This window comes from Chionomys nivalis, chromosome 17 (genome assembly GCF_950005125.1).
Source record: "Chionomys nivalis chromosome 17, mChiNiv1.1, whole genome shotgun sequence".
Lineage (NCBI taxonomy): Eukaryota > Metazoa > Chordata > Mammalia > Rodentia > Cricetidae > Chionomys > Chionomys nivalis.
In genome coordinates, this window is record NC_080102.1 from 42,280,263 (window position 1) to 42,303,188 (window position 22,926).

The following is a 22,926-nucleotide window of genomic DNA, read 5'->3' on the forward strand; positions in this document are numbered from 1 at the left end:
TGGGACAGGGCTTACAGCTTACAGTCTATCTTTAGTTCTCCCTGAGATCTCTGCATCCTGATTGATCAGGCAATGTATCCTGTTACGATTTCCACTACTCTAGCCACACTGCTCCAACGGTCACTGTTATTTCTCCTCCACATGGACTGTGTCATCTTAAACCCTGAGCCAAAATAAATCCTTCCTCCCATAAGTTACTTCTTTCAGGTATTTTATTGCAGTGAAGATAAAAGTAACTAATATGGGTGTGATTCCAGCAGTGACCAGAGCAGACACCTCTGCCCCCAGGAACTCACATTCCAGTGAGGAGACCTGGATATGTTAAGTCTGCTAAGTCAGATTGCAGTCTAGTATCACTCACCTCTATGATTCCTTTTGTTGCTTATGAGAAGAGAGTCCCACCTCTAGTTCTTACCTATCCACCGGGAATAGGGTGTCAGGTAGCATTAATGTAAACATGCCTTATGTAAAACGGGAGTTAAGAAACTAGTCAGTCCATTATCTAGTGTGACAGAAAGGGAAGGGTAGCTCTTCTTAACAGCTGTTGATGTGGGATTAAGAACAGTGCTCAGCTTCTTAGCTTGAAAGGCTGGAAAGCTCTTAGACTATTTTGAAGACATTGAGTTTTCTGTATTAGTAGAGTTATTGCTTCTCCTTTGTACAAAGATTATTATCTTACCACATCATTAAGTTAAAAAATAGAGTTTTTAGCCAGGCGGTGGTGGCACACGCCTTTAATCCCAGCACTCGGGAGGCAGAGGCAGGCGGATCTCTGGGAGTTCGAGACCAGCCTGGTCTACAAGAGCTAGTTCCAGGACAGGCTCCAAAACCACAGAGAAACCCTGTCTCGAAACCCCCCCCCCCAAAAAAAAATATAGAGTTTTTATATATGATCTTCTTCTCTAAGGAAATGAGATATTATGAGTAAATGTAAATTATTTGATATAATCTTAATGTAAGTATCCATGCTTATTAGATATACTAGGTTATGGGTTAAAGTAATTGTTGTAATAGACAACACCTTTACTATATGTAATATAAATACTTCCCTTCAGGGGGAAGTTTAACCATTTAAAATAGATTTGATTTACAATTATTTCTTAACTCCTGTTTTCATATAATACAAGGCATTTATTTCATTTCAGATTCATTTTACTATAATTTTGGGCTCTTAATATTTGATTTAGTATGCATCTTTTAAATCTTAAGTCAGTTACCTGGTGTGACAGAAAGTGATGGTTTCTTAAAGTTAGCTACATTGTCTAAGAGTTTATAGATGACATCTCGGCTCTAAACTTTTCTGAGTGGCAGTATTTTAAGAGGTTGATAGGATATAGAATTTATTTGTGAAGTATTTTAAAGATATTTTTTGTAGCTCTGCTTTATGATGATGCCTTGGTACTCAGAGTTGGAGGATTTAAAAACAATGAGAAAGTAACAAGTTTCATTGTGTTGCGTGGAAAAATCAGTCTGTGAGGTCTGTAATTCAACCACTGTTCAGATGCAGACCATTTTGTAATTGCTGGAAAACAGTGATAGCTGTCTATGGAAAACATATCAGCTGTCTGTCGACTGATTTTTTCTAGCCGTGTATTTGTGCGGCAAGTGCTACGACTCGGAGCTATTAGAGGGGAGCTAGCCCCTCCCCTTAAGCCTTGGGTACTAGCCCCACCCACCCTCATAGAAAATTTCTCTTGAAATTATGCCATTTGTTCTCAGCATCACATGCGCTCCTCTGCCCTCCTTCATCCTTATCATCATGTTGTACATTCTCTTGCTTTCCACCATAAAGCTTCTTTCCTTGATTCTGCATTCCCCTCTTTCTTTTTTGTGCTATCTCAAATCTCCTGTGCAAGACTTATTTTATTTTTGTGCAAAATATGATTAATGATTGTTTCATCCTTTCTTCATTGAGTTGGATAACCTACGAAAAATAGAAAGGGGAAGATTCTGAAAATGCTTTTATAGCATAGCTATGTGGTGAAGGAATACATTGATTGACGTTAGAGAATAGATCCCTGTGGGTTTTTTTTTAATTTTTTGTTCTTTTAATTTTGGTGGTGCTGAGAATTGAACTTTGGGCTCCATTATGGTAGGAAAGCCTCTACCACTGAGCTATATTGCTAGCCTTAGTCTTGTCTTTTAAAGGACACATTAAGAGTTGTTTATAATTTAGATAGCTTCAATACTATCAGTTTAACTAATTGATTTTTCCCCCCTGGTAATACTGGGTAAACTTAGTGCCTTGGGCATGCTAGGCAATCATTTTATCATTTAGTTATGTCTCCCAAGTCATTCACTTAACATAAAACTATCTGTTTTAAAGTGAACGGTTGAGTGGCATTTAGCACAGTCTAATGTTGCGCAAACAATACCTGTACAAAATTAAAAATGTTTTCTTATGCTCAAAGGTATAAGGAAAGCAATTCCTCTCTCTTTCCTTCTCCCTGCCTCTGGTGTCCATAATTTTATGTTCTGTCTCTGTAAATTAATTTATTCTGGATATTTCATATAAATGGAATTGTAGAGCTACATGGCCCTTGGTCTGATTTCTCTTATTTTTGAGTTTCAGTCACATTCTAGCATGCATCTGAATTTTGTTCTTTTGGGTTGAATAATACTGTATTGTTTTCCATTCATCAGTTGATGAACACAGGCTGTTCTCACCTTTTGGCAATGATGAATAACACTTTGAGTGTGTACATGTGTTTGTTTGAGTGCCTGTGTTCAGTTCTTTGGAGTATGTGCCTAGGATTAGAATTGTTGGGCCTGAGTATTGCCATGTTAAGGATTCATTCTGTCTCTGTGTTTTTGTCTGTCTTTCTACTTTCTTCTTCCTGTCTCTGTCTGTCTGCCTGTCTCTGTCCATATTATGTGTGGGTGTCTACAGAGGTCACAGGAGGACTTTGGATCCCCTGGAACTAGAATTACAGGTGATTTTAAGTTGTCTGACATGGGTTCTGGGAACTGAATCTTGTCAATCCTCTGCTAGAGCAGCATGTATTCTTAACTGCTGAGCCCTCTTTCCAGCTCCTGTTTTGGGGAGCCACTAAACTGTTTGTCAATACATTGCAGCCATTTACATTTAATCACCAGTGTGTATTCTAATTTCTTCATATCCTTGCTGACACTTTTCAACTTTTTGGTTTAAGTCATCCTTGTGGGTAGAAAGTAATGTGTGGTTTTTATTTGCATTTCCCAAATGACTAATGATGATGAATTTTTTTCATGTATGTATTGGGCATTTATAAAGTTTTGGAGAACTGTCTGTCTGAATCCTTTGCACAGTTTCTTTTTCTTGATTGTGGTATATTGTAGATATTAGGGATTATACTAAGTCTGCAGATTAGTTTGGGAAGAGTTGCCATGTTGACAACATTGGGTCTTCTAGTCCATGAAATGAAAGCAGATGTGGTTTTTTTTTTTGACTTCAGCTTTCTTTATTAAGTAGCTGACCAGTATTCTTTGGCAGAATTGGAAGAGAGACAAGGAGGAAAAGGAAAGTTTGTGGTATTTCTCACCACCTCTAGGAAAGGAAAGCCCCTGGTTTTTATTTGGAATTCAACAGTGACATTTGTATTTAATAAGAAGCTCAGAAGTTATTTTCATAGTGCTGCAGTTCAAACCCAATGAAATAGCATTATAAAGAAGTGTTCTGATTTCACTATCTGTTAATTCTTTCTCTGAGAACCTTATTTTAGGGAGATTGTTGTCAGGGTAACTGTGCCAGTTTTTTGTTACTGCTTCTGAGGTAAGAACTGTAATTATATTGTCAAAATAATATTTAGAGTATTATTTTCAGGCAATAATTGCAGTGGTCTGACAAATATATTATGGTCATCAAATTTTATGTAAACACAAGTATGAGTTATTTTAATTGAGCTATTGATGTTGTTTTTGGCATATATTCTTTCCTAATCTGTAAAAATAATGCTGGCATTTTTTAGGGGCTTTGCACTATTCTTAGTGTTTACATAAAGATCAGTTGATAAGCTGTTTGGTAAAGTAAACTGTTATTTTACTTGCCTGCAATCTTCTTGCTTGAGCCTAGGCATCTGTAAGTCTTTTCTTTCCCAGAATGGTGTTTTGAATTTTCAGAGTTTTTTTGCTGTCTGTCTTTTCTTTCTTTCTTTCTTTCTTTCTTTCTTTCTTTCTTTCTTTCTTTCTTTCTCTCTCTCTCTCTCTCTCTCTCTCTCTCTCTCTCTCTCTCTCTCTCTCTCTCTCTCTCTCTCTCTTTGTCTGAGGAGCTCTTGTTCTGCTTGACTGTCAGGTCAGAGTATCCCTTTCCCTCTTTTTGCATGTTAAATTTGAGTATTATAATCTGAAGTATTTAGTAGAACTATTAGTATCTTTTAAAATTATGGCTTATCTGGAAAAAAGGTTGATACTTTTATATTATAGACATACAATAAGCATTTATAATAGAACTTTTTTTTAAAACTCAGAAAAGTAGACAGAAGAAAATACAATTCTATGAGCAAGCTGTGAGAAGCCCTTGAGTTTTAGTTTTGGAGTTCTTGGTGCATTATTTTCTTTGAGTATTTTTAAGAATTGAGTGTTTGAACCTTGGCCACAGTTTTGTAGGAAGCTGCCAGGCTCCTGGGTTCTTCCAGCCCAGCCTCTTGCCTGCGTTCCTCCAGTTCCTGAGGTGTACCTATAGCTCCACCCATGTGCTGCCTCAGTGTTGCTTCTGTTTTAATCCTATATTACATTTTCTTGTTTAAAATCACTGCCTTACTCTCTGCTTACCATGACTGGTTTAGAGGTTACTGTTCTCTGAGGCTCCTACTTGATGCCACTTTTCCCTACTGGTCTCTCTTCCCTCCCTTTGTCCCCTCCATCCACTCTGCTAGTAAGGGTGCTAGAGGAGACAGCAACCACTGCGTAATTTGAATAGGAATTTTTTTGTGTATTTGCATATGAGCTGGATTTTTGCTGTTCAACCCACATGGATGTTGAACTCGTTATTCTCCTGTTTCCACTTCCTATATGCTGGGGTTTTAGGCCTATACACCATACCCAGTTGTGTAGTAAGTAAGATTTAATGTAAAGAGTTGCTGTCATAAATTAATGGCATTGACAGGTAAGAAATAGTGAGAATCAGGAGTTCAGAATTGTGGATAATCCCAGGGCTCAGGCGGGGCCTCCCTGACCTCATCTCCAGTCTGAGACCCTTGGGGTGGTTGCACTCCTGGCCTTGGCTCATTGCAGAGCAGGTACTGAGAGGTAGTGCTGTTGAGCATGATGGAAGTCCACCCTTGGGCAGTGTTAGTAGACATATTAGTATCTCTTAAAATTGTGGCTTACCTGAACAAAGGCAGGTACTTTTATATTATAAACACTCAATAGGCATTTATTATAGACTAATTTTTAAAAACTCAGGAAAGTAGACCGGAAGTAATGTAATTCTGTGAACAGGCTGTGAGAAACGTTTGAGTTTTAAATTTTTTCTTTTTAAGTATTTTTATCTGTTGGTATAAACAGGAATTTGGTGTTCAGTTTCTTTGTTATGTTAACTAATTCAGGTTTTTGGGTTCTGGCTATTGGCATTGCTGATGCCATGCTTTGTGGGAACTGGGCCTAGAAAAACTGCTCCCTAGAACAGAGCATAGGAGGAGGTCCCTAGGAGGAGTAAATCGTGGTGACAGTGCTGTTAGCAGAAATGTCTTGAGGGTCTGACACCTTTATTTTCATAGAACAGACATTAAAGTTTTATTTGGAGCTGGGAGGCAAAATCAAGAACTGGGGTTATCTACTTAAGTCTGTTTTGACTGTGTTCTATTGTTAATGCTCATGGACTCTGGAACCTTTGGCTCCTACACCCTCACCACATGCTGTTTCTAACTGTAAATTGTGCCAGTCTAGTGGGTGTGGAGTAAGCCTCCTGGTTTGCTCATGGTATTGAGTTCTTTTTCATCCCTGTCTACCCGTTTTAGACCATACCACTTTTTTTTTTTTTAACAAAACATTTTTTTTTTGGTCTGTTTTTCTGTTGGCTGATATCTCTCTTTTTATAATGGTGAATAACCAAGTTTCGTGGCATATACCTTTAATCCCAGCACTCTGGAGGCAGAGGCAGGTAGATATCTTTGAGTTCAAGTTCAATCTGGCCTACATAGTAAGTTCTAGGACAGCCAGAGCTACAAATGAGACCCTGTCTTGAGAAAAAAATAGTATATAAGAGCTCTTTGAGTATACTGTGAGTCTAAAGGTAGTTGTGTATTTCATATATCTTCCTATTCTGTGGCAATATTTCTGTTTTCCATGGAATCTTCTGAGAAAAAATTACTTAGTTTTGACATTTATTACTATCTTTTCCAATGGATTCAAAGACTCTCCAATTTTTAAAACTTCCTGATTTTGGCACTTCATAATCAGGTGAGCGGTTGGGATGGAAGTTTCTGTCTTGTGTGAGGAAATATGGCATTGTCAGGTTTTCTGTCCTGACATCCAGACACCCTACTTCTAATTCTTGTATAGACCATTGTTTATCTACAGTTTGCTGCTGATACCTCTGCCATCACTCATTTGGTCTCTGTTTATTCCTATCTCAGTTCCACCCTGTGGTGGTACCTTCATTAGCTGAACTAGCTGGAGACTGAACGCTGGTCTTCTTTTTACTCTTCACCAATGACATAGGTATTAAAAGCCCTTAATGTCTTCATATACGTTTTAAAATGGTTTTATTAAACTTCCTACGAATATTTATGGCCTCCAGGATTTGGAATGACACATACGTGTGTGTGTGTGTGTGTGTGTGTGTGTGTGTGTACTCGCCTACTTGGATCTAGACTGACAGTTATATTTAATCTCTAGATAGAAACTTAATCACATAACTCTGGACCTATGATAGTTCTTCCCTTCCTTAGTTCTGCTTTAATGCCTCTGTCTTATTTTGTAGTTTCCTCGTTGGTAGTGTGCCCACCACTGCCACTTGTATCTTGGCACTTAAAATCATTTTCTTTTTAGATTTGTTTATGTATATGATGATTTTGCCTGCATGTATGCTGTGTACCCTGTGGAAGTTAGAAGAGGAGGTCCAAGCCCCTGAAACTAGGTCCACAGTTGGCTGTGAGCTGCCATGTGGATGCTAAGAACCCTGGGTCCTCTGCAAGAGCAGCCAATGCTCATAACTACTCATCTCTCCAGCCCTATATCTTGGTACTTTTATAATGGCGTCCTTGTCCTGTTCCCATGCCATCCTCTCTTACTGGAGTTTGAGACTGGAGCCTAAGGTCTTATACATGTTAGGCAAATGTATCACTGTTTGTGTCCCTTAGCCCAGTTGTCATTATGCTTGGTTGTTTTCTGCCTGCTTGTAGAAATATAAATATAAATAAATAAATATATATATATATATATATGAATGATTGACTTTGATGAAGCAGCTTTTGTAAGCTCTTTTTAAAATTTGTAAACTTTATTATAAAAAAGCCTTACAAATAAGTACACTTTCTCAAGAGTGTAGACAATTTACACATTTAAAATAATCTACATACATTAGCATTTCATTGCTACTGTGGAATGTAGTAGTTTGATTTGTTCCTTTTTAGCCTTTGGGTCTTTGCTGGCAGTGGTATTTTTGTTCTCTGGTAATTATAAATGGTGATTGCAAATGCCTTGGACTTCTTTTGGAAAGGAGTATTTGTCACCATGCCTGGCCATCAATTCTGATTTGTGCTGTCAACTTTTTGTTTCTACCTAGTTTAGGTTAAAGGAAGACCCTGAATGGAGATACTTAGTGGTCTGTATTTCTACTTTAGCTGTGTGTGTGTGTATGTATATATATATACCTTTGTTAATGGTGTCATTGTGACTTTGTTGTGTTTCATTGTAAGAAATTGACAAACTGTTTTCCAAAGGGACTGTACCATGTTCTGTTTTCACCTACAGGACATGAGAGTTTGTGTTCCACATATCCTCCTAGCATTTGGTGCGGTCACTTTTCTGAACTTGTGGCCATTGTTTTGCTGCATTATATTCTAAATGTCAGTTAAATTTTTATTAAATTTTACTCAGGTCTTTGAGATATAGTGGTATTTTTGTCTACTTCTAGGATTTGTTGAGAAAAGGTATCTTAGAACTGTTCAACTTATTGCCAATATTTCCCACTTACTGTGGTCAGTTTTTCTTTATATTTGACAGTATATTACTAGATAACTTCCAATTTAGAATTTTTACATGTCTGTAATGATTATTTAACATATTTCCAGTACGTCTTTTGCATTAATACATATTATATCTAATTTTAAGTGGCCTATTTCTCCTTTTTTTGCTGATATTTGATCTGTCTCCTTTTAGCTTTCTTTAACTTGCAGTGTTTTTATAACCCTATGTTCTAGGTATATTTTAAAATTCATTCTTAAATATAGCTGTGTTTTGTTTTGAGAGTTTTATTGGACTGGTCTTGGCATGTTTTTTGTTAGCATGATCCTCCTGTTTCAGCATCTGGAGTGCCTTGATTACGTGTGCAGACATACCTAATTTGTAGTGAGCTTTTAATTGGAGCATTATTTAAATATTTCATATAATTATATTTGAGTTTATAATCTTTAAGAAGTTAATTTTTAGCATTGTTTTGACGAGGTATATTAATGTCATGCTCAGAATTTCGTTGTGCAGTGGGACTCTCAGATAACCAATCAATTTTTCTCCTCTCTCTAATTCCCTCCTCTCTCTCTTTCTTCTCTACCTCCCTCCCTCCATCCCTCCTTCCTTTCTCTCTTTTACTCTCCTATGTAACAACATGGGAAATATTTGTTACTAAGATGTATTTATTCCTTGTGTTGAGTCTGTTATCTTCAGTTTTTACTTTTCTATATTTCTAGCTTTTCGTTGTGGCCTGCAGTTTTTAGGCAACATTGCCTCACGGAATGAAGATTCCCAGGCCATTGTTTGGGTCCATGCCTTCCCAGAGCTCTTTATGTGAGTATGATGTTAAGATTTTTGATTTTTGTTGTTGTTGTTTTTGACTGACTCCTGAAAAGATTATGGATATAATTTCATTTTTATGTATGAAGTTCACAAGCAAGAAAAACAAGGCCATAGTGTAGTAATAGAATTCAGGATAGTACATATTCTTTATTCTTTGTGGCTGTTAGCAGGTAGATGTTAGCTGAGAGAGGGTATAAAGGAGACTCCTGGACCCTGCCAGTGTTCTGTACCTTGGTTTGTGTGGTGGTTCCATAATACACATATCTGATACTCACTGAGCTCTGTACCAAGATGGGTGGCCCTGGGAACATGCCGATTTATCTTAGGAAATAAAGATCATGAGGAAAGTAGTAACTTCATTAAGGACCCTGAAATTGATACAGAAAAAAAACCCTATAAACAGAAGACATTAAAATATGGGCAATGAGTTAATCCTTTATTTTTTACTGTTGTGCACATACATGGCCCGATACTATTTTTGGTAGAAATGGAGAATTATAATGTTTGGATAACATGTGCTTATCAGTGAGAGATGACTTTGACTGTGAGAAGTGGGGGTAGCCATTCTGTTGTTCGATCTGTGTAATGTGTTAATCTGTCACTAGGAGAAGAAGAGAATTCAGTTCCCTTTGTCAGGGTTAAGAGATGAGTACTGAGCTTATTTATTACTATAAATGTGGTTGACCAGTCTGATGGCTGCTGTAAGAAGTCTATAACCAGTCTGGTTATTTATATTGGATCTTGAATTGGTTCATGTTATGTATTACTTTAAAACACTAGCTCTATTAATTTGTAATTAGTTGATCATCACAGTAAAATGTAAATTGGTGACAGAAGTGGATAGGCAGTAGAGGGACCCTGTGTAGTGGTTGTAGAGGCAGAGTTTCTAGTGTGAGCAGTGTGGGTAGCAAGACAGCAGCTATTATGGAAGTGCTTTAAGTTGGGTGTGATTATTTCTGTTGTTCTAAGTCCTGTAGACAGGTGAAGTTTCTGTAGATTGTCAATAGTAAAGGGTATAGCTGCACTGTGATGCCAAGTGCTGCTGTATAAGGTCTGAGCTTCCCTCTCTGGTTGTGCTTGTTTTCTGGGCTTGTATATAAGTTATGGTTATTAGATGAACTCTTATTTAGTTCTAGTTCAGAGTGCATTTCTCAAATGCCTGAAGTGTGTGTTTATAGATATATATCAATTAATAAATATTTATAGGTATCTATTATCTTTATGATTAATAATAATTAACTGTAGATGGAAAGAATGAAACTCAAGCTACATAAATTCATATGAATTATTTTACAGTTTTTTTTAACATTTTCTATTAACTGTGTGCATATACATGTATTTGTGCTATGGCAATTATGTGGAAGCCTGAGACAACTTTCAGGAGTCGGTTGTCGGTTCTCTCCTTTTCACTTCTGCGTGGGTTCTAGAGATTGAAGTCAGGTTATCAGGTTTGGTAGCAAGCTCCCTTATTGGCTATGCAATCTCATTGGTCTACATTTTTTTTTTTTTTTTAAAAAAAAAGACAAGGTGTCACTTTGTATCTCTGGCTACTTGGCCTAAAACTTACTATGTTAACAGGGCTAGGTCTTGTAATTCTCAGGAGATCCACTTGCCTCCACCTCTTGAATACTGCCATTAATAGCATGCTGATCCATGCCTGAGCTGTGAAGTTTAAGTGGGGACAAAAATCAAATTTTAGTATGAGCCATGATATAACTGACAATAAGTGATTTCATTAAGTTCTTGTAGCTAATAGGACTAAGGAATAATCATTCTAATTTTTTTCTATATTTAAATGTTACTTTCTTTTCAGTTCTGAGTCCTAAGTCACATGCAATTTTTTATTGTCTTTTTTGAGATTTATTTTATTTGTAATTATATATGTGCATACATGTTTGTGTGTTTGTAGAGTGTATGAATAAAGTTGCCCTCAGTCAAAAGAGTGTTGGGTCTCTTGGAGCCAGAGTTGAATCCCTTGGAGCCAGAGTTACAAGCAGTTGTGGCTTGTATCCAGGGGTAGGTGCTAGGAGCCAGACTTGTATCCTTTGCAAGAACAATTGGTGCTTTTAGTCACTGAATCATCTCTCCAGCCCTACTTTATTGTATCTTACTGTTGTATTTACTGTTTCTATAGTCAAAGATATGCTTTGTTTCACAGCACTATACATATTTATTATATCCTAAAAATCCCAATATATACTAAATTTGCTAAGGATTATTATTATTTATGTTATACTCTTATTTTACTGGTTTGATAATTGGACTAAGAGTCTCATTTCTTTGTTTGTCAGGTCTTGCTTAAATCATCCAGACAAAAAGATTGTTGCCTACTGTTCAATGATTTTGTTCACATCTCTTAATCCTGAAAGAATGAAAGACCTGGAAGAAAACCTCAATATTGCAATTAACGTCATAGAAGCTCACCAAAAGCATCCAGAGTCAGAATGGCCGTAAGTATCTTGCTGGAAATTTGTTTGAGGCCACCCTAACAGATCCTTTTCCTTATAGAGGTTTTAGTAGTATATTATGACAGGGCCGGCTTGTTTTCTAGGCTGGCCTTGAAGATTTGATCCCCTGCTTCAGCCTCTCAGGAACTGAGATTGTGACTTTCACATCTGGCTTATTCCAGCTATTAATTTATTAATTTACTTACTTTTTTGTGGTGCAGATTAGTTGAGTTCATGTAGATGAGCTCTCCACTGAGCTACAGTCTCAACCCCTTTGTAGTTTTAAGTAAAAACTTGAGGTATGATAGTTCTTTTGAGGTTGTGAAAAAGGTAAAGCCTGGGCTTACCTTACCCTTGAGTAGGAGATTCTTTCTTTCTTTCTTTCTTTCTTTCTTTCTTTCTTTCTTTCTTTCTTTCTTTCTTTCTTTCTTTCTTTCTTTCTTTCTAAGATTTATTTATTAGCTTGGCGGTGGTGGCACACACCTTTGGTGTAGGAGGTTCTTCTGTATTTGTGTTGCTTTCATTGGTTGAATAAAGAAACTGCCTTGGCCTTTTGATAGGGCGGAGCTTAGATAGGTGGGGAAGACAGAACAGAATGCTGGGAAGAAGGACAGACAGGCAGATGCTATGGTTCTCCTGCATAAGGCGGACACTGGTTAGAATCTTTCTCAGTAAGCCATGACCTTTGGTGAACACAGATTAATAGAAATGGGTTAGATCAAGATGTGAGAGTTGGCCAAGAAGAGGCTAGATATAATGGGCCAGGCAGTAATTTAATTAATACAATTTCTGCGTGGTTATTTCGGGGGTTAAGCTAGCTGGACCTGGCAGGAGGGAACAAAGGGCCCCGCGCTCCTCACAACATGCCTTTAATCCCAGCACTTGGGTGGCAAAGGCAGGTGGATTTCTGTGAGTTTGAGGCGAGCCTGGTCTACAGAGCGAGTTCTAGGACTGATTCCATAGCTACTGTGAAACCCTGTTTCAAAACACACACACACACACACACACACACACACACACACACACACACACACACACACACACAGTGTTCTATCTGTATTTTTCCATGCATGCCAGAAGAGGGCATCATATGTCAGTATAGATGGTTGTAAGCAACCATGTGGTTGCGGGGAATTGAATTCAGGACCTCTTGAAGAGCAGTTAATGCTCCTAACTTCTGAGCCATTTCTCCAGCCCCAAATAGGAGTTTCTAAAGGTGGTAAGGAGAGGGAAGGCGAGTTTTGGTGTCTGAATGAACATGGTACAAATGTCTCAGCTGTTTAAAGACCACTGTGACCTTTAGCAGATGGTTCATTAAAGATCACAAGTTGGCATGTGTCTTGTGGGCATTGTGTAAATGAGACGCTTGTTGCTTTTTACATTATTTCTGTAAACAAAATGTTTGATTTCTCTGGTTGCTTTTAAGACTTTTTTTTTTTGGAGTTGATGTTATTTAGCATAGATTTCTAGGAGCTTGTTCTTTTTGGGATCACTTCAACTTCTTCCATTTTCTTTTCATTTTTCTTTTGGTTTTTCAAGGCAAGGTTTCTCTGCATAGGCCTGGCTTTTCTAAAATTAACTCTGTAGTCTAGGCTGGCCTCAAACTCACAGAGATCCACATGCCTCTGTCTCCCAAGTGCTGAGATTAAAGGCATATGCTACCAGCGCCTGTAGGTGTACTGGTTTGTTTTTGTAAGTTTGACACAAACATAGACATACTTGGAAAGAAGGACTCTCAACTGAAGAGTTGCCTCTGTGGGCCTATCTGCAGCATGTTTTGTTGACGGCTAATTGATGAAATAAAGGGCCCAGTCTGTCGTTGTTGGAGCTATCCTTGGGCAGGTGGGCCTAAACTGTATAAGAAAGATAGTTGACCAAGCCAGCCATCAGTGTTCCTCCATGGTCTCTGCTCCAGTTCCTGCCTTCAGCTATTGCCCTGACTTGGTTTGTTGATGGAATAAAATCTGTAAACTGCATAAACCCATTCCTTCTCCACACTGTTTTTGGTTTGTATTCTATCACAGATCAGAAACAAAGAAGGATAGTAGATAAGTTTGCAGAAGTATCTGCTGGAGAACTTTTTCAACCCTATGTCCTTTGTCCTTTCTTTTGGGATTCAGTATCAGAAATACACAGGTCAAGGTGTTGGGTGATTTTCCAGTCTAGATAGAACAGCCACTTGTAGCTTCGGACAACGTGTTACTTAGAGGCATGAACTGCTTTTATATTGTGAGAGAGCTGTGCAGAAAGGACCTTACAATATCCTTTAGAATCTGTCACAGTATACTGTCTTAGGAAAGAGCTCCTTATCTTCTCTTACTCTAGATTCAATACAAGGTATCAGCAAGACTCAGATGAGCTACATTCAAGCTTTGGCCTGTATGGCCTATGCAGGAGGACACAGGCAGTCCAGAGCTATGCAGTGTTCCTATATTCTGTGTATGTTCGGTAGTCAACCTTGCTTGGTGTGTTCAGGATGTGTCACCTTGTTTGGGTTCCCCACTGGGATGTAGGGGAACTTAGATGAGGCCAACTGGCCATCAAGCCCCTAGGAGTCTGCCTTGTTTCTGTTCCCAGTGTTGGGATTACAAGCGCACATCCCACACCCCTCCCTCCCTCCCTCCCTCCCTCCCTCCCTCCCTCCCTCCCTCCCTCCCTCCCTCCCTCCCTCCCTCCCTCCCTCTTTCTTTCTTTCTTTCTTTCTTTCTTTCTTTCTTTCTTTCTTTCTTTCTTTCTTTCTTTCTTTCTTTCTTTCTTTCTTTCTTTCTCTTCATACCTTTCCATGGATGCTGGGGCTAGAACTCAGTTGAACTGGGGCTGCAAATACTTTACTAAATGAATGATCTCCAGCCAGTTTTCCTATGCTCTGAGAATATAAATGCTGATATTTTATTGCTCACAAACCTCTGGTCAGTTTTTTTTGTTTGTTTAATTCTTTAATCAGTTTAATTTCTCTTTTAATCCCAGTAGTACATGCTCTGATAAACATAAATTTTGACATCTGAAAATGTGAGATCTTCTATATCTTTATCAAGATTTGTATGTGTGGTGTGGAAAAGAGGCTACTTTAGTTCTCTTTCATTTCCATGTTAATTAATATTAGGACCATCATTTTAGTTTTAAAAAAGGTAGAATTTTTTTTTAAATGAATCTGTAGTTCTTTTTTACAGAAATGTATTATTGGGTTGGGGTGACGGGATGGGCAGCTGGCATAGCATATTTGTGGAGCTCAGAGGACAATGCTGTGGATTGAGTTTCTCTTTCTGCCTTTATGTAGGTTGCACGAATTTAACTCAGATTGTCAGGCTTGCTTAGGAAGAGCCTTTGCGTGCTGAGCCACCTCACTGACCCTTCTGTTTGACTTCTAGTTCTTGTTCTCTTTCTGTTGTAACCTTTGTTGTAGTTGTCCTGCTCCTTGGTTTGGATTTTGTCTTTTTGTTACTTTTTAGGATAGAAAGGCAGTTAGATTATTGACATGGGGTCTAAGTATTTACAACCATCAATTTCCTTATAAGAGTTGTTTAGTAATCTGTGAATCCTGCTGTATTGTGCTTTCAGTTTTATTTATTTCAAGTTATATTTTAGTTATCTTATATTTTTTTCTTGTATCCATTGGTTGTTTAGGAGGCTGGTTTCCATGTATTTTTCCTAAATTTTGTCTTGTTATTTATTTTTAATTTTTATTTCACTGGAAGTGAACACCCTTTGTATAATTTCATTCTTTTTAAAATTCTTGATGTTGTTTATGTTTATGGCCCACTATATCATCATCGTAGAGAATGTTCTGTGTGTACTTAAGATGAGTGTGCTCTGCTAGTTTTGCTAGAGTCTTCCAGCAATCCAGTTTCTTTCTTTTGGAGCAGGGTTTTATCTTTTATCCTTAGCTGCCCTTGAACTAATAATTCTTGTGCCTCACCCTCTCGGTGCTGAGGTCACAGGTGTGCCACTACTCCAGTTTCCTTTCAGTTCTTTCAGGTTGCTGTATTTGTTTTCAGGCTTGTGAAGTGTATACATGTAGTGTCTGTGTTTATAGTTGTTACTAATCATGTAGTATCTATGTTTATAGCTGTTACATCATCATGTGATGTTTATATTTGTAATTATTACATTATCTCTTAACAAATTGACATGGTTTTCATTGTAAAACTCATCAAAAATTTTGTTGTCTGCATTTTATTTTTTATTTTTCACATTTCAGTAGTTCTTTCCTATTAATATAAGCTTCTTTGTGGATTTATTCCTAACAATGGGCAATGTGATCAGGACCTAGGTGACCTTCTGGTAGTGAGCATTGAGTAAAGTATAAACCTTTTCAGTTTGAACCTCTTAAATGAAATATTATCATGTTGAAGTTTTATCTAAATTTAAAATGATTTACTTTTTTGGATGTCATTTTTATTTGAATTACCATATACAGCTGCTGTCCCATGAAAATCTTACATGTTTTACTTGGGAAACACCTCTCAGTATGCACATGTAACATTTGCAGTTATTCAGCATGAGTCCTCAGAGTCATCTTACTTAGAGCCAACGTGTAGCAAAGTTCTGTTTTATTTGGTAGGTACTGATAGGTATCTGGGGCTGTGTCTTAGCAGCTTGGAATAAAGAACCAAGCTCATAATGGGCAGATACAAAATTTCCTTGAGAGTACCTCAGAAACTCAGTGGTCACCAAGTGGACGGGAGCCCTGGGGAGGTAGGCCTCAACTGGTAACTCTGCTAGTGGGCCACATTTGACTGGAACCATACAGAGGCCTCCAGAAATTACTTTGCTGTTAAGTCTAAACAGGTTCCTGGGAATTGGAGAAGCCCCCCTTTCTGCCCTCTTTCCCTTGGTTGAACGTGCAGATGACTGATAAAGAGCACCAATAGCATGAGGTTTTATTATCTTCTCATTTTTTTTCATTAGCCTTAGAAAAGGAAAGATGTAAGACTCTAACACTAGCTCCAGATCTGTTTGGATATCCTGGAGTAACACGAAAGTGTAGGCGAGAAAGTCTTTGGCATTGCATTTGGTTTGAGTGCTTGGATAATGTCTTTTTCTGTACTTAAGGTTTTTTTCATAAACTTATTATAAAAATTTTGCAAATAAAAACCATCACACAGTCTGGTGGTAGTGGCAATGCATATCTTTAATCCCAATAATCAAGAGGCAAAGGCAGGTGTGTGTGTTTGAGGCCAACCTGATCTACAAAGTAAGTTCCGGACAGCCGGAGAAACCCTGTCTTGAAAAACCAACCTCCGCCCCCCAGTACTCTTCTCAATAAACTTCTTCCTATTTAGAATAGCTATTCTGAGTCTGTGGAGCTTCACATCAGATTTTACACATTCATCTTTGGATATGTTTTTATCCACTTTACCCCTCCCCACCAAATCCCAAATTAATGATAGAATTAGAACTAGAAAAACACTTATCTTTTTTAAAAAAATCTTCTCATAACTTGTGTCCATCACCTACATTCACTTCTTTTTTTTTTTCCAGACTGTAAAGATTTATTATGTCAACCAGTGTCACCCATTTTCATTGTTGAGTCTGCATATGGCAGTGAGAACAGATTTTGAAAATCTAACAATATCAATAGAATAAATCCAAACCCCTTTAAGGTGGATCTCCATCATTTCACCATACTCTTCTCCCCTCTCTATTGATCATCTGACAGTTTCCTTCTTTTTTTTTTTTTATTCTTTTTTAATTAAAATTTCCAACTGCTCCCCGTTTCCCATTTCCCTCCCCCTCCTCCCACATATTGCCCCCTCCCCCTGCGCCCCTCCCCCTATCCCCACTCCACTTCTCCTCCCCCAAGTCCACTCCCCCTCCCTCTCGATACTGAAGAGCAGTCCAAATTCCCTGCTCTACAGGAAGACCAAGGTCCTCCCACTTCTATCTAGGTCCAGGAAGGTGAGCATCCAAACAGGCTACGCTCCCACAAAGCCAGTTCATGTATTAGGATCGAAACCTAGTGCCATTGTCCTTGGCTTCTCATCAGCCTTCATTGTCCGCCTTGTTCAGAGAGTCCAGGTTCAACCCATGCTTATTCAGTCCAACATTCACTTCTTTAATCTACCAATATTTATTCTTTCTTGTTGTATTTTCTATATGTTATACTGTACCCACATGTACACTTGTTTACATATGTTTTTGTTTAGATTCTGCATCCGGGAGAGAATGCGTTTTTTTCCCTTTTTGAGATCGTGTGACTTAGAGTAATATAATACATTCTAAATCCATCCATTTCCTATAATTTTTAATTACATTTTTCTTTAGAGTTGAATAGTATTTGTGAGTGTATGCATGTGTTTAATATTCATTATTAATTTCTCAGTGAACAATTAGGTTGATTCCAATTCTTTGCTATACTGAATAAAGCAGCAATAAATAAACATGGATGTGCAAATATCTCTATAGCAAGGTATGGCATTTGCTGGCTAATATGCCCAGGAGTGAAATAGCTGGGTCGTCTGGCAGTTGTGGCTTTTTCTCTGCTTTTGGGGAGTATTTGGGGAAGTCAAATTTATTTTCCAGTTGCTGGTACAGTACTTGCAATATTGTGGTGTTTTGGGTAGTAGGTGTCATGGGAGGATAATCTTGCTGTGTTGTCTGGGCTGGCCTTGAACTTGGCAGTCTCTCTGCATAAGCCTCCCTTGTTCTAGAATCATAGGCATACTACCATGTTTGATTGAATATTGTGTTTTTAACAGGTGTTCTCATGAGAAAAGTTTTGATTTCCAAATAACCAAATTATGTATGAATGGGCTTTGGGATTCCAGTTTTATTTGTGAACTTAGCTTGAAGTGCTTCTTCCATTTGATAAACTGGCTAAATTAATATGAATACTATTGACATTTTTAATTATTATTCATTATTGTTAGAAATACTTAAATTTAAGTAGTGATTGGCAATTTTAACAATCTGTAGAAAAAATAGAATACTTGTTTAGATTTTTTTCCCAGAGATAGTGGTGTGGGGGCACAGGGCTTTGTGTAGGTAGTAGCCGCTGAGCTTCTACCAGTGCTGAGTTTTATGTTTAGATAGAGGGCAGTGTGGTGATAATTGGTGTGTGTTATTTGATTATCACACTCAATGACATTATTTGTTAATGAGAGAGTAAATTGTGTATTAGTGGATTTGCTACTTTATAGTTAACCTTTATTACTATAACAGTATTTATAAACATCATATTCCATAGTTCTTAAGTCTTACTGGTACCTTCTCTTAGATAAAATTGAGAACTAATAATGGCATTCAATCTTTTTAGATGTCACAGAGGCACTTTGAAGAAATATGCTTATAATCTTTGCCTCAGGCTTCCATAGTCCTCTCTCTGTCCAGATGAGCACAGTGCTTGACAACGTGGATGTTTTCTTGGTAACTTGAGCACTCTTAAAGAGCGGAAAATCAAGCCAGGATTCATCACTGCATTGTCGGCATATCTTTAAATAACAATATGACATGTTCATTTTTCTGCCTCGTCTTACAGCTTCTGACTAAAATCATGTGTTTTGTTTTCTGTCTAGATCTGAAATTGTAGCTAAATTTCATGTTCCTGTTTATAGTGAAAAGCTTGGATAAAAGTTGAAGTAGATTTGCTTTTCTATTTGAACCAACTGAATTATTTTCATAAAATTTCACATGGAAAATTGGAGAAAATAATACTTCAAGGATAACCCCCACCTTGTTAGTACCAAAAAAATAATTTGTGAACCTCCTAAAACAGAAAATCATAGTAAAGTTAGGGCTTTAGAGGTGGCTCAGGGGTTAAGAGTGCTTGTGCTCTTACAGAGGACCTGGATTCAGTCCCCAACACCCATGACGTGGCTTACCACACACAGTCTGTAACTCCAGTTCCAGAGGATACATCACCCTCTTCTGGCTTCTGTCTTAGGCATACATGTAGGTGTACCACATGTATGCAGCAAGTACATACATACAGGCAAAATGACCATATGTATACAAATATTTTTAAAAGACTATAGTAAAAAAGTTCAATGAAGTGAAAGGCTTTTCTTTTATGTGAGATATGTTTATAAAGGTAGGTAAGGACATGCATGCTTTACTGTATGTAGTAACTAAATTTCCCTTGCTTTTCCCCGTAGGTTCTTGATTATTTCAGACCACTTTCTGAAAAGCCCGGAGTTGGTGGAAGCCATGTATTCCAAACTCAGCGATCAGGAAAGGTAACCCCAAGCCTGGGTGGTTTTGACTCTTTACCATTCCATATAGTGTCCTGTAGTCTGGACTGAAAGCTGTGTGGTTTCTCATTGGCAAAGGCCTCCAAGTACATGTGTCTGTGCAGTGCTGGTCTTACATTGCCTGCTTAACATCACAGCACAGCCACAACAGGCAGTGATTTTTAGGGTTATTGAATTCAGTTTGATGTCATTTACTTAATAAAATACTGCATGTTTTGAAGAAATATAAACAAAACTTTTAAGGACAAAATTTTGTAATAATAGTTTATTCAAGTACACATTATAGTTGTATGTTTAGGATGTGCTTACTTGTTCATATAACTAGTTTGATTATTTTGAATATATATTGTTGGCTTACGATTTTCTGGTAATTAATTCACATAAAATAGTGTGCCTTTATTAGAGAGGAAGAACATTTACAAGGCCTGTTCACATTGACCTAGTAGGTAGTAGCTAGTAATCCAAGTAGTATGCTTCCTGCCACTGAAGTCAGGATGGTAAAATGATACTCTGTGTATGCATGAAGCCTTCAGACACCATAGCACAGAGGACAGGGACATGCAGGTCATGTCTCTTTAAAGAAGAGAGCAAGCTGGTTTTATAGATGTGGTGCTGTGTGTCTCTGACATTGATGGCATCCAGAGAATAGTTTAGACATCATGATCAGTTATTGCCTGCTAGCTCCAGAAATGAATGAAGAGTGTCTACCAGACTCCTGAGAGAAATCTTCACATTGGCTTAGGTTATACTGGAGGTATGTCTGGTGGTTTGTATCTTGAGTGGCAGTATGGCCCCAGCCACATTGTTAGCTATAGTAAGTTTTGTTTTTCAAAACAGAGCAATCAGAAGTATTCTGGCCCAGGATTTGTACTTGTGTTTTTCACGCCCTCAGAATTGCACATGTAAACATGGATATAATTTATCTGTACTAACACATGTTTTCAATATATATAACCAAGTAGTATTAAAATATGGCCTAAATGTAGGAAGTTGTACTATTTTCTACAAATGAAAGAATTACAAACATTTTTACCACCAATTAGGGCTAAAAGCAAATTTTTGTTACTTGAATCATTTCAGTAAGTGAATTCTGACTGCCTGTGATAGTTTTTGTATGTGTTTGGGGAACAGTAAAATACTTTGTTTTGGTTGAAATAAAAAAGATGCTTATGAGAGAACAGTGTGAGAGAGCACTGGGCAGAAAGGACAGAATTGGACTTTGTTTTAGCAACAAAAATTTTTGTCTCACCAATACATTTTTATTATATATTTTATAGTCCTAGGGGTCAAACCTAGAGTCTCATGTGTGATTTGGCAAATGCTCTGCCACTAAGTTACATCATATAGCCCAACCAACAAATATTTCTTACATCCTGATGAATACACCAGAGAATTAACCTGCCTGTGGGGATTATGCCTCATTGGTGAGCGTGAGATAAAGTATGAACTGCTCTGATGGTGTCGCTGCGAATCCGAGAGAGGCAATTATTAGTTGGAATCCCTCTGTACTCACAGTGCTGTGGAATCTGGATTCTCAGGCTAACTTGGGAGTGAGCCCTTTATGGTGATTGACTCCAGCCATTGAAGGGTGGCTGTGTATATTGTTGTTTTTGCCCATGCTGATATGGAGAGGTCCATGTTGGGGAGAAGCAGCTGTGAGGGTCTTGGGTTCTGGGTGAATTGGAAGCTTGGTACCCTTTGCCTCTTTCTGGGGAAGATAGAGTATATTCTTTAGAAGTTTTCTTTGGCAGGTCAGTAGGACTAAAATAAGAGTTTTTCTCAGCAGGTTTATGTGACGAGTAAATTTTTCTCCTGTGCATGGAGAATCCTTAGGAGAATGAAGGAGACAATGTGTTATTCAGAATGTTCCCAGATTCTGTGAGTCAGATAAGGAACCACACGTGAGAGCACCAGAGGGACATAGAAGAATCCTTTGAGGTGTCGGACTGTGTCTCCAGCCCCCTGCGTTAGAATATCAGACTGTCCACATTTTAAAATTGTTTGTGAATCAGTTAATAAAACAAGCACTGTGCTAAGTATCTGCTGGTGGCTCCTGGGGCATGATGGTGAACTGTGAGCACACTCCCTGCCTAGTGGAGTGGTACAGCCCATAACTGTGCTTATGTGAAAGTCCTCACTCCATCTGCGCTTTCTTGTCATTGTTATGGGTTTCACTCCTTTACCTAGAGGCTGACAGTCCATTGGGAGCAGATTATTTTGTGAGGGAATTTTTAATACACATGTAATCAGTTTGTTTGGTATGATTCAGTATAATGAGAGCCAATATTATGCACTTTCTGGTCCCTGTTCTTGCAGAGCCCGTGTAATTGTTAGGTAGAAAAGGCTGCTTTTTAGAGGTAGTGTGCACAGTGCTCAGGTTCTAATGTATGTATGTAGCACAGGAACAAAGGGCAGGTGCTATTTGGTTGGCTCACTTATTTAACCTTTTTAGAGCCCTGTTTCATCTATGCAAAGGGATAGTAATAGTCACTTGATGGAATTATGATAACTACCTAAATAGATGATATATTAAGGTCTCAGTGTTTGCATAGTTAGTAGTCAGTAAATGTGGGGGGAATGCGCCTTTGTTACGATGTTGCCTAAGCTGGTCTCAGATTGCATTGGCCTCTCAAAACCTGGCATTAGAGACTAAGATTACAAAACATGTGCCCCTATGCTCAGCTATGAATTTCCATTTCTACTTATGGCTTCTATGGTTAGTACTGTGCTGCAACCATAGCTCCCTCCTCCTTTGGAGGCTGTGGCTTTTCTCTCAATTGTATCTCTGGAAAGCAGTGGTTAGACAAACACTGAGAATACAAAGACAAATGCCTGATGAAGGTAAGATTTGTTCTGGCTCACAGTTTTAGAGGTTTGAGCCTGTAGTTTAGCTTCTGGGCCACTGTGAGGCTTGGGAGCATGTTGAGGAGTAAAGTGGCTTACTTCCTGATGGACCTTCAAAGGCATGCCTTCACTGATCTACTTCCTTCAGCCAGGCCCATCTCCTAAAATTCTCCCATCTCCTAAAATAACATTACTGTCTAGGGACCAGGACTATGTGGTAGAATGGTGTTTGTATAAGTGTGTGAGAACATGCCTGTGCACTCGTGCATATGTGTGCACTTTGGGGTGTCTTCCTCTATTACTTTCCAGCTTCTTTCTATTCATCCATCCATCCATCCATCCATCCATCCATCCATCCATCCATCCATCCATCCATCCATTTATCCATCCATCCATCCATTCATAGGTAGGGTCTTTCACTGAACATGAAGTTTATGATTTTTGGCTATCCAGCAGGCTCCCAAGATCTGCTTATCTCTGCTTCTCCCATCCCCCACCTTGGGGCTATGGGC

General features: G+C 38.2%; 1 protein-coding gene across 1 annotated transcript in view; it reads left to right on the forward strand.

The window, feature by feature from the left end:
- Atxn10 (ataxin 10) overlaps positions 1-22,926 on the forward strand; it is a 144,874-nt gene that overhangs the window by 26,810 nt on the left and 95,138 nt on the right. The window contains exons 4-6 of the mRNA XM_057791921.1: positions 8,829-8,925; positions 11,226-11,384; positions 19,475-19,555. Of these exons, the coding sequence (XP_057647904.1) occupies positions 8,829-8,925; positions 11,226-11,384; positions 19,475-19,555 (337 nt within the window). The remainder of the gene's footprint in view (positions 1-8,828; positions 8,926-11,225; positions 11,385-19,474; positions 19,556-22,926) is intronic.